Source organism: Carassius auratus, unplaced genomic scaffold (assembly GCF_003368295.1).
Source record: "Carassius auratus strain Wakin unplaced genomic scaffold, ASM336829v1 scaf_tig00217029, whole genome shotgun sequence".
Classification (NCBI taxonomy): Eukaryota; Metazoa; Chordata; class Actinopteri; order Cypriniformes; family Cyprinidae; genus Carassius; species Carassius auratus.
Window position 1 is genome coordinate 355,054 of NW_020528861.1, and position 11,594 is coordinate 366,647.

An 11,594-nucleotide genomic window follows, 5' to 3' on the forward strand; every position below is an offset into this window, starting at 1 on the left:
GAAACAATGAAACAACATCATCCACTGCACCTTGACCTGGTTGGGTGGTTGTAGTTCTTGTGTTTCTCATTACTTTTCTTGTTGTTTCTATTTTCGTCATTGATTCTGGTAGTTAACAGCAAGAGTTCAACATTGATGCTCAATCAGCACTTAATCACTTAAAGATCTAGTTACTTGCAACACTTTTTCTCTTTTTAGTATTGACTGGCTTTGCAGTGGGGTTGAAGGGTTTAAAGGTGTAAAATAAAAACACGCATCCATGAAATCTATGTTTAACACTTAATGGGAAGCGAGCTTTAGAAAGACGTCATATATTGGCAAACCTGCTGCTAGTATTTATAAAGACTTTCCTCTGTTGGTTTGCCACTTACCTGTTTTCAAGTCTTCGGCCCTTTGAAATTTGTCATTTTAGCCCTGTAACTCTTCTTTTGGTTTTTATGAAAACTGTTTACTTGTGATAAGAAGGAAAATAAGTCTATGTGTGGATGTATGGTGGAGATATTTGACAGCTATAAGGTTGCAATATAATTGCAGTGGCAAATATAAAAATAATATAACAAATTTATAAGAAATATGTGGTTATATGTTATATGACATTCACAGACAAGCCCCCAACACACAATGACTGTGGTTTAATGAATTTTATTCTAAGCAGAAGTTGTCTAAGACACACCTAATTAAATTAAAAGTTTCAATTAGATTACATAATATAAACATAATATTAATCATGAGGATGTCTCTAAAATGTTAAATCACAACATATTTGCAGCTGCAGTAACATGATCATATGTTTATTCATATAAGGGGAGTTAACCTGAGCACAAGCAGTCAGTCCTTTACATTCATTTGCCATTCATCCAGATCAAGAGAGAGAAGATAGTGGTGAGCACCGCAAGTACAACTGCTCATTGAACATCTAAAACAGCAAAAGAGGATTTCCAGAAAAATGGCTAAACTCACAGGTCAGTGAAAGTCACCTAGAAATCTAATTTCATTCTGTGCATTCTAACAAAATGTGATGACACAGGTTAACAAAAAAACTGACTTTAAACTGAACACATTGTGCAGCCTCAGTCTGTGTCAAAAAGTTATACCATTTGAAAGTAGATTTGGAAGAGTATAGGACCTAATGTATAGATTAATCAACTGAGAAAATATGATCTTCGTTGAGAGGGTGAAGACTGCACAATCTGGGAGCAGATAAAAGTGTATAAACAGATAAAATAAAAATAAATCTATAATGAAAAGAATAATATGCAGAACATTTTTTTCATGTTCTACATTAGTGCTCTAGGTAAACCACTTGTTATACCTTCACAAAAGGCTGTTCTAAGTGGTTGGGGGCACAGGCAATTTCTTTAAATAATATTTAAAATCTTTATTGCTACATGAAGTCAATTTTACAACCTGAGAAATCAAGGATAACATTATTTTGCACTTTTTCTGAATAATCTAATCCACACAAATGAGTTACTGACTGAAATTTCAGATTTTTGTAAACACTTTACAACAAGGTTTCATTAGTTAATACATTATCAATTCATTTGTTGTGGAGTTTATTCATCTTTGTAAATGTTAGTTCATAAAAATACAACTATTCATTAGTTCACGTTAGCTCAGTTCCATTAAATAATATTTATATATTTATATTTATAATATTTATTAATATTTATATATATAAATAATATAACAGATGACTTTTGATTTCAGTAATGTTTTATTAAGTGTTGATATTAACATGAACTAAGGTTAATAAATGCTTTAGAAGTATTTGTCATTGTTAATGTTAACATGAGTTGTACTCTCAAACTTTGAAATCACACTGAGTTTTGGTGCATCACGGTCACAATGTCAAAAATGATATGATATTAAACTAAATTTTACTGTTTGAAATAAATCTAAAACAAAGCATTCTGTTGTTGTTGTTGTTTTAGCATATTGTTTGTATTTTTATAATTTTTTATACAAGTGTTTCTCTCCAACACTAGGAGATCTGAGGATTGTTATGTTGGGAATGACTGGAGCTGGAAAGAGTGCAACTGGAAACACCATCCTGGGAAAAGAGGAGTTTAAAACTTGACTTTAGTCCAGAGTCAGTTACTCAACAATCAGAGAAAAAAGAGATAAAAAAGGGTAGCAGGAACATCTCAGTAATCGACACTCCAGGCCTCCAGGATACATCAGCTGAAGAAAAAGAAATAAATGCTGAAATAAAAAATGTATGGAAATGTCTGATCCTGGCCCTAATGTGTTTCTGCTAGTCTTCAGACTGGATGTGAAATTCACAGATGAAGTGAAAAACACGGTCCAGTGGATTCAGGAGAACTTTGGAGAGGAAGCTGCACGTCACACAATCATTCTGTTCACTCACGCTGATCAGCTGAATGAATCGTACGGACTGCAGGATCATATAGAGGAGAGTCCGGATCTGCGCCAGTTTATCATGAGCTGTGGCGGCAGATTCCATGCATTCAACAATGAAGACAAACAGAATCAGGATCAGGTAAACGAGCTGCTGGAGAAGATGGATGAAATGGTGCTTAAAAATGAAGGAAAGCACTACAGTACTGAGATGTTTAAAGAAGTCCAGAGACGGAGAGAGGACAGAGAAAATCAGAGAAGGGCAAAGCAGGACAGAGAAGAATGGGAAAGGAGAATTAAGATTTCATTAGGGGTTATTTGTGTTGTAGGTTTAGCTGTTGTAGTAATGAAAAAAATTAAATCATCTGCAGAATAGGATGTTTAAAAAATATATGTTACAAACCATGCATATTCACGGTTTTCATGTAGACTGATGAGTCATGGAAAGATTGAGATTCTATCACTGAACCATCACTTTTATTTTGAAAACATTTACAGAAATGTTATGATAAACATTGATCCATAGAGCCTTAAATTCACATTAGATTTTCATTTACATTTAGACATTATAAATTTGTTTTGTTTCACACACACTGTAACAGCATCAGTGTAATTAGGTATAAGTGAGCTACAGGGGTGAAATCTCCATCATACATTACCAGTGCCCTCATGAAATATATATAATTTATAAGACAAAAATCCATTTAAAGAATTTTCTTCTGTCTCACTCATGCTTTGTTGTTAAGGTCTTGTTCAGTTATTCATTATGTGCTCTCAGTACTTTGTTTGGTGTTGTTTTTACATTTATATGAAGCTGTTGTGTTCTTTTTCATCTTTTTAATTGACTTGTCTGTTTTATTTCTACTAATAAAGAGTATAAAATGGGTGGTGACTTACTTTTCCAAACTTGTCCAAGATGGTTTGTCTACTTTTTTAACAAAATCGACTCGAATCAACTTCAGACCATGCTGGCAGAGCATTATGAAAACCCTTTTTATAAACCCTATCTAATAACAGGCAAACTAATTCAACAAAGGGCACGCCAAATTGGACGTGAGGCTGTATCTCCACCACACTTTTGTGTATTCTGTCTAAATCTCGGTTCATGTCATCATAAGCATCACCTGAGGCTACATGCAGCACCACCTACTGGTCAGGAGATATGAGAAATTGAGCTATTTTAGTGCTTATGACTGCTGAAGAGGTTTGTCCCAAAATCATAAAACAGCTCAGATTCAGTGCAGCATGCTGAATTGAATGATATCCGACTTTCCCATATTGGCCATTTTGAATTGTCATAAAATGCTGTACTTTATGGATGCACTAGCGAAACGTGTGAAATGTGTGAAACAGTATACAATAAGCAACAAATGTTTCAGAGTATATACTTAAGTGTTGTCACTGAACATTAATTCAACACAGCTGTTAAAGTTGTTACCTTACAAACAAACAAAGGCTTGTTAATAAGGCTTCATACTAGTAAAAAAAATGCTTTATTGACCAATTTAACTTTTCATAATTGATGAACTTTACATACTGTACTGGACAGAACTGAATCAACACCGTGCTGTCTTTAACTGAACATCTGTCAGCTACACTAAGTGGAAAAAGAGATATATTCTGCAAATAAAGTGCAAATAATTATAAATTATTTTTAGATTTTAGCATTGCAACATTTACACTTTAATACTGTAGTACATTATAAAAAAGTATGCAATAACATATTGAGCATAAATTATCATATTACTTTTATTAGATGAATGCCATTTTATTGGGACCTACAGCTAAGTAAATACTTAACACTGTATTATTATCAGTAATTAAGCATTTTATTTCCAATTATATAGAAAATAAATGCCTTTCTGATCTGGTGTGACAGGAAAAGGAGAAGCAGAGTTTGACAAAAGCCAGAATCAAACCTGTGTTGATCTCGTCAAGGACATGCTACACGTTTTACTCACTGCATCACATCATTACACATGAGGCATTGGTGGGCAGAGTTCATGTAAAAAGCCTCTGCCAACAAATTGGTAAATACACTCCAGTTCTCTTTAGAGCTGTTTTATTTATAAATTATATTGCTACAATATCATTGTTATTTAATACATTTGAAACAATCTGTTCTCCCACCTAGAAATCTTTAATGTTCTAGGAATGTTTTTTTATTTTTTATTTTAGTTACCAGAATGTTCTGCTAAAAGTTAGGGTAACATCCTCTAAAAACATTCTAAAAATGTCTATTGATAACATTGTCACAACATTATTCTCTAACATTCTAATAAAGCTTCCCATCACACTAGATGTGGACTGACATTGCTCAGAAGTCAAAATGTTGGTTGAAAGTGAAAACCCAACCTCTGTTTGGTGTCAAACTCTAACATAAATACTCCAGACACAGCATTACCAACTTCACTTCTTATAAACAAGATTTATTTCTGTCATAAATGTAAAAAAGTTCTTATTGCGATTAACAGAGGTGTTGACCCAGCAAGCAATTTTGCGTCTAATAGACGTCTAATAGCCATCTAAACACAGCCGAGACGTCTAGGCTAAATCGAGGCTAATTTTGGGCTGTCAGTGAAAATCTAATAGACGTCTAAACATACCCCAAGAATAGACAGCTATTGAATGACTACATATATACGTCTAATAGACGTCTAACCATAGCCCAAGAATAGACAATCAGACAGCTATTGAACGACTCTAGATAACTGTATCAGATAATGGAGAGACTAAATATGCAGTGTTCAGGAACATGGCTGGGAACCACTGACATAGTGGTTTGTGTGTGTTGTTGTTGTTTTCATTTATTTTATGTTCATGTTTATTAATTTGTGTTTTCATTTTTACAAAATAATACATTTATAAATAAGGTGATTTGAAATGCTTTGGCGCAGTTCCAGGTTGGGGTCTGGTTTCATTGGTGAGAACTTGTATGGCAGCATATTTGCCATATTAAACCATTCATATGCATGTTCAATTTTTTTTTTGATTTATTCAGACAAATGCAGATTGTAAAAGACAACTTGAATTAAAAAAAAATAATAATAATTCCACTGACTTTTGGAAAAGCATGAAGCTCAGTTTATTTTTATATATTTTACTCACAGTTGACATTACAGAGAATATAAAAAGAGAAAATGTAAAACAAACATATTTAAATGGTTAGGCTGAATTAGCATGGCATTCAGTATTACCTAGATCAGTCAAAAATAATACAGAGACTCAGTGGAAGTAAGCAGTAAAATTTAGAGACCATCAAAACATGTATTTTTTCTTATCTACCTCACTGTAAATGTAATGTGCCTGTTTTCCGCTGTCATCTGCTTGATAATGAAAACGGGTGTGTCTTAGCACATAACTTTAATGTATTATCTCAATTATGAACACACTGGTTTGTAATGCAAACAGTTTTACATTTTACTGCACTTTGTTATTCTTCTCATTATTTCCCTATCGGAAGTCTAACACATTCACCAAAAACTGCTGTTGAATATATATATATATATATATATATATATATATATATATATATATATATATATATATATATATATATATATATATATATATATATATTTATATATAATGAATTATGTACAATGTATTAGCTCAGTTATAATTATTTTGAAATATTCTTGACAGGCAGAAAATAATCAAGTCTTAAAATAACAACTGTATCTTGTACAATTCCTTAATATGTCTCATAAAACTATTCCACTATTCCTGATCTGGACAGTCATAAATACTGGGTGCTGTTTCTGATGTTAATCCTCTCTTTCCTGCATTTTTCTACTTCCTCTTAATCTTTTCTTGGGCTGCTTTATACATGTCATTGGTGTAGGGATTTCCTCCATTAAAAATGATCATTTTTTCGATCATTTTCAGCAGTTCTATGACCTGATCTCGGTTATCTCTCTCCTCATTGTTGAATGCATGATATCTGCCATAGCAGGTCTGAATTAACTGTTGTAGCTCAGTGCTTTTGCTGATGTAGAGCTCTACAGGTTTACCATCCAGTTCGTCAGCGTGAGTGAACAGAACAATGGTGTATTTTACAGCATGTTCTCCAAAGTTCTCCTGAATCCATTTTACAGCGTTTTTCTCCTCTTCTGTGAATTTTACACCTAATCTCAAAACCAGCAAGAAGACATGAGGACCAGGAGCAGACAGATGTATACACTTCTCTATTAAAGTCTGTAGTTCTTTATTACTGACTGAAGTGTCGAACAAGCCAGGACAGTCAGTAACTGATACACTTTGTCCATCAACAATTGTTTCTTTCTTCTCAAGACAAGTCATTGAAGCTGACATCAGAGAGTTTTTCACTGTGAATTCATCTCTGCCCAAGACTGTGTTTCCTGAAGCACTCTTTCCAGATCCAGTTTTACCCAGAAGAACGATCCTCAGATCTGTTACAATGTGAAAAATTTTTTTTTAAGAGTTGTGATGAGTTTTGACTAGGGTTGTACAATATAATGATTTTTGATCGTGGATGATTAAAATGTCTCCACGATTGTGATTAAGGGGTCAGTGGAGTGAGGACCCATGTGCAGCTTTATTAAAATGAATTTGATGTCAAATAATAATCAAAACTTAATCAAGATGCGGTGTAACATAATTTTAAGGTCAGTTTGGACAGCAGTTTCTTCCAGAGGAAATTGGGTGAAAATATAAAGTTAATACTAATACTGAAATTGGTTTAATATATATGCAGGCACACTGACATCAGTGATTTGTGTTTGATTGATATTTATTGCATAATATGAACTCTTTGTCAGCCTGATTGAGTTTAACCTGTTAACCTGACTCCCCATTATGGGACTCACAGCTGAAAGTGCTCTACCTAACTTAAAATTGTAACTGTTTATTACTTCAGTGTGTTACAAACATAATTTTGGTAAGGAAGACCCTTTGGACTTTCATTTTTATCAACCAGATTTGATAATGCTCAAAAATATTAAAAGTTATAGACACTGAAGTGCCTTGATTTTTTTCACCACACTTATATACACAAATATTTTTATTTGATATACAAATACATGAAATCAGTCCTGGAATAATCTAGAATAGTAATGGGTTGAAAGCCACATGTCTCATGAGTTTCTATTTCAAATCTGAATAAGATATCATAAAAAATGAGACTCCTGCGAATATGTTTATTTATGTCTTGACCCCCCACCCCCCAAATATATTAAAAGAAATTTACCAACTGCATTGAAGACTTCTAAACACTATTTAGTCAGTAAACATACCACTGCATAGTTCATTTTTTTCCATTATAAAACACTAGACAGAAACTTAGACATCATATAAGTGAATATTTGAGCACTAGAAAAATACAATAAGAATAATTTGAGTAAGAAAAAAGATTTAACTTTGTTTGTCAATTACAGAACATCCTGAGATTAATAGAAATGCATCTTTTACAATGAATTACGATGCAAATAAGTGCTGATGTGCTGATGGCCACTTATACAGATGGTAATAACACAAATGTGCCAAAGTAAATAATCCACTCTCTCTATTCATATAGACGCGTTCACTTTGATAGCCGTGATCATACAGTAATTGCGAGCTGATTTGGGCTGATTTGCACTCAAACCGATGGTAATCATGCAGCTACATTCACATTTAACATAAAACACACTCTCACATATATAAAAACTGTTGAAAAATAAAACAAATAAAATGGCGATTGCTATAAGCTGCTGACAGGTGCGTCAGAGCGCATCACAAGCCCTCAGAGAGCGCCAAAATTCAAATAAACTATCTTTAATTCACTTTTTTTCCGGTGGATCGCCTCATTCTGTTTGTGACACTGTACGCTGCAAAACCATGCCGTGTTTTTACTACAAAGACACAGTTTCTGAGCGTGAGTTATTCCATAGCGGACACAAACAGTTCTGTCGCTGATGAACTGAAACGAAAACAAAGAAATTATGATCCATATTAAAACATTATTGATTCGTTGGACTAAACGTGCTTCATGAGATGTCGTTCAGTGAACCCTTACCTTCCTAACTGAAACGGGATTTACAGCTGTGGATGTGTTTATGACTCGTTATTACGACGGATCTGGTATGTACTGCGTTTCCATTGCTCATGTTTTTATGTGTAATGCTTACACAAATGTAGCAAATACAGTCTTTATAAGCTTTCCATTGAAAAACAGCGATCTGTTGTCGATGCTTGAGGCTTAGATCTTTATAATGATACATAGTTTGTCAAGATTCAATTTGTCCCGTTTCATTTAATCTATTCATAAACACTGACACGTGCGAATTGAGGGGCATTGAGGATGAGGGCGTCGGGGTTCAGGCTAAGAGGTTAAGTAGCATTTTCTCTTAACTGAGACATCAGACATCATCGATTTGCCACATCTCCTTTTAAAATGTGTCCCAGTGGGTACATTATTTTCAGAAGACCTGATATTGACATAAAACATTGACATAAAATATACAAATCAAACTGACATTGCCATTTAACATCCACACACTCATGTCCTTTCTAATGTCTATTCAAGGACAAAACTTTCTCTGCAGTTTAACTCCTCACCTGTAGGTGGCGATATGCTAGTAGTGACGGGGAGCCTAGCATTGAATCTGTCAATTATTCTCAGGTGGGTAACTGTGTAAAACCAGTTATCTTGGGTAACTCTCACTTACTAGAATGTGTTTTGTGCTGACTATTTCTGGTAGTTTTTTTTTTTTTGTGTTTGCAGGGCATAAAAGCACAATTAACTGTATAATACAATGACTGAAAAAAAGAAGAAGTAATGTAGGAAATATGCTTCAAAGAAATCTTTAAATGGCTTGCTAATTGCACGAAAACCATATCTATAGTATATTAATATTTAAACAATTAAACAATTGTATTACAGTGTTTTATATTATATTATATTAATTATAATATATTATATTTCCCTGGCCCTGGAGGAAGTTGGACAGAAGTGCCCAGCTTATGTGAGTTGCTAGTTGCATTTGTTCAATAATAATATGTTCATTGATGATACACCTTGTTATTAGCTTGTTCAAAATGAGTAACTGTTCAATAATTGAATATTGTATCTAAAAATAAAAATGATGGTTTAATTATTTTATGAACAAATCTGAATATTTCAAATCCTATTTTTCACTGAGATGGCCAGTAAGTTTGAGTAATATTTGAGTTTTGCATATGTGTATGTAATGATGTCACACATCTTTTAGCAACAAACTGTCCTTTCCTCTGAGCCACACTCATGCAATGTAATAAATACCAATGATGATGATTATCAAACTGAGTATACTTTGAAAGGTTGTGCTTTTAGCTGTATGCATAGGCTGAGCGTACATGTAAAAACCTAAGTACATTCTCACATCCCGTGAGAAACATTTAAATTAGACACACACATATCTGTTGAAAGCCACATAACACTCTATAACTAAACTAGTTCAGAATCAGAAACAGCCTATACACTGCCAACAGGATTGATGAGAGAAGAAGAAGAAAATAAATATAGTGCCATGAATATTTTCCATGGATGTACTGTAGTAACACTAATGTTCTTTTTTAACACAAATAAGGTATATTCATATTGAATAATATTGTCATGTAGATTGTATTAAATTTATTTAGGAACTACAGGAATAAAGTTACATTTTGTTATAAAACTATGGCAGTTTCTTTCTTCTTTCTTTCATTTAACTGCTGTTTTAAGGAGACATACATGGTCACATTTACTAGTAGCTGATGTCAGAAGACTTTAATTTAACCCTATACAAATTTGATGATTTTTATGGATGCTACTGTTGTTAATCCTGTGTACTGCCGAATATGTATTTTCCAATGAATCAGGACAACCCCCTTATCCCTGACCCACCTCAAATCTTCAAATTGATAATCCAGCCCTCAAAGGAAGTGAAGAGACCTTATCTAGGGGCTGTTATATAAAGCTCAAGCTTTGTTAAATTATTTTAAAAGCACAGATTAATCCACTACAATTTTTTTTTTAATTTGCTGTTAATTGCTGTTTTCATCATGATATATTTTAAGTATGCAAGCAGTATAAACAGTATTGTATAAGGTATTACCTCACCTTGACGTTTATCTGCCATTTCTCAGTCTTTTATTTCAGTCTCCAGCAGCAAAATTCCTGCATGAAATGAAAATAACTTTTGCTGAATAAGGTTTGATATAATGGCAAAGGATTGGCAGACATGTATTTATAATTGATATAGGTGATAATTATTAATAGTTTTAATATCAATGTGCCAGTTATGTCTTACCTTTGTTGTGGTAAATATGATTCTGTGGACTCGAAAATTGATGAAAATCACTCAGCAGTGTGTTGTGTTACTGAAGCAAAATGAAACTATAATCTCGCTTTGGGCATCTAGAGTACGGCTGTTCAGATGACTGGGCAAACAAGGTTTGTGATTGGACACATTAACATGGTTTCATTCAGCATATCTGATATACATACAGAGGTTTGAAAAGTCAAGGAAGTAGACTGTTAACAATCTGATAATAACGCTGCTCAACATTTAAAGAAGCTAGCATGTTATTATAACTAAACATAAAATTATATTAATTTTTGAACCCCCAATAATAATTCTTCAAATTAATTTCCCCCTTTGAACTACATTTTTATTTATGATAGAAAAGAGTTCATGCATTTGTTCATGTACCTTATGTGCTAAATTTGGGAATGTGGGAAAGTGTATATTGAAATACTTAAGCCATTGATACGAGTAGTGACTATTAAAAACACACAACCAATAATCCAATAATAATGTATTTCCTATGTACATTTGAGCGTCACACAAAGGAGCTTAAGAAGATCTGTACGTTGAAAAGAAAGACCTGAATCTAAAACTGGTTTTAAAGAACAGCTCAGCAGCATTTATTTTTTCTCATCTACAGTAATTCTCAAAGAACTAAAACTAACATTGACTCCATATTCATAAACTCTTCAACCACATCCTGAAATTGTTCCACATACAGCGATGGTCAGTAAATATGAAATCAATGCACTGAAAGTTGTGTTTATGAATAGCTTTGCTGTAAAATGCAAATAAAATATACTTCCCACCCGTGAGAACAAACATTGCTTTCGTAAGAGGTTAAAAAAAATACATTGTGCTGAAAGGCTTATTACGCCTGATTATTATTAACAAAAGAACAAATGTAGTGGAAAGAAAACCAAATGAACACAACGCAGACTTGAAAAAGCATTTGTGGGAGTCATT

General features: G+C 33.3%; 1 protein-coding gene and 1 pseudogene across 1 annotated transcript; one reads left to right on the forward strand and one right to left on the reverse strand.

The window, feature by feature from the left end:
* Positions 1-700: 700 nt before the first annotated feature.
* On the forward strand, positions 701-3,230 carry LOC113099751 (GTPase IMAP family member 2-like; annotated as a pseudogene).
* Positions 3,231-6,153: 2,923 nt separating this feature from the next.
* Positions 6,154-6,777, reverse strand: LOC113099763 (GTPase IMAP family member 7-like; the record flags this gene model as incomplete). Its single annotated transcript, XM_026264708.1, has 1 exon — positions 6,154-6,777. A coding segment is annotated over one exon (624 nt), but the record flags the coding sequence as incomplete, so codon positions are not given.
* Between the last annotated feature and the right edge of the window lie 4,817 nt (positions 6,778-11,594).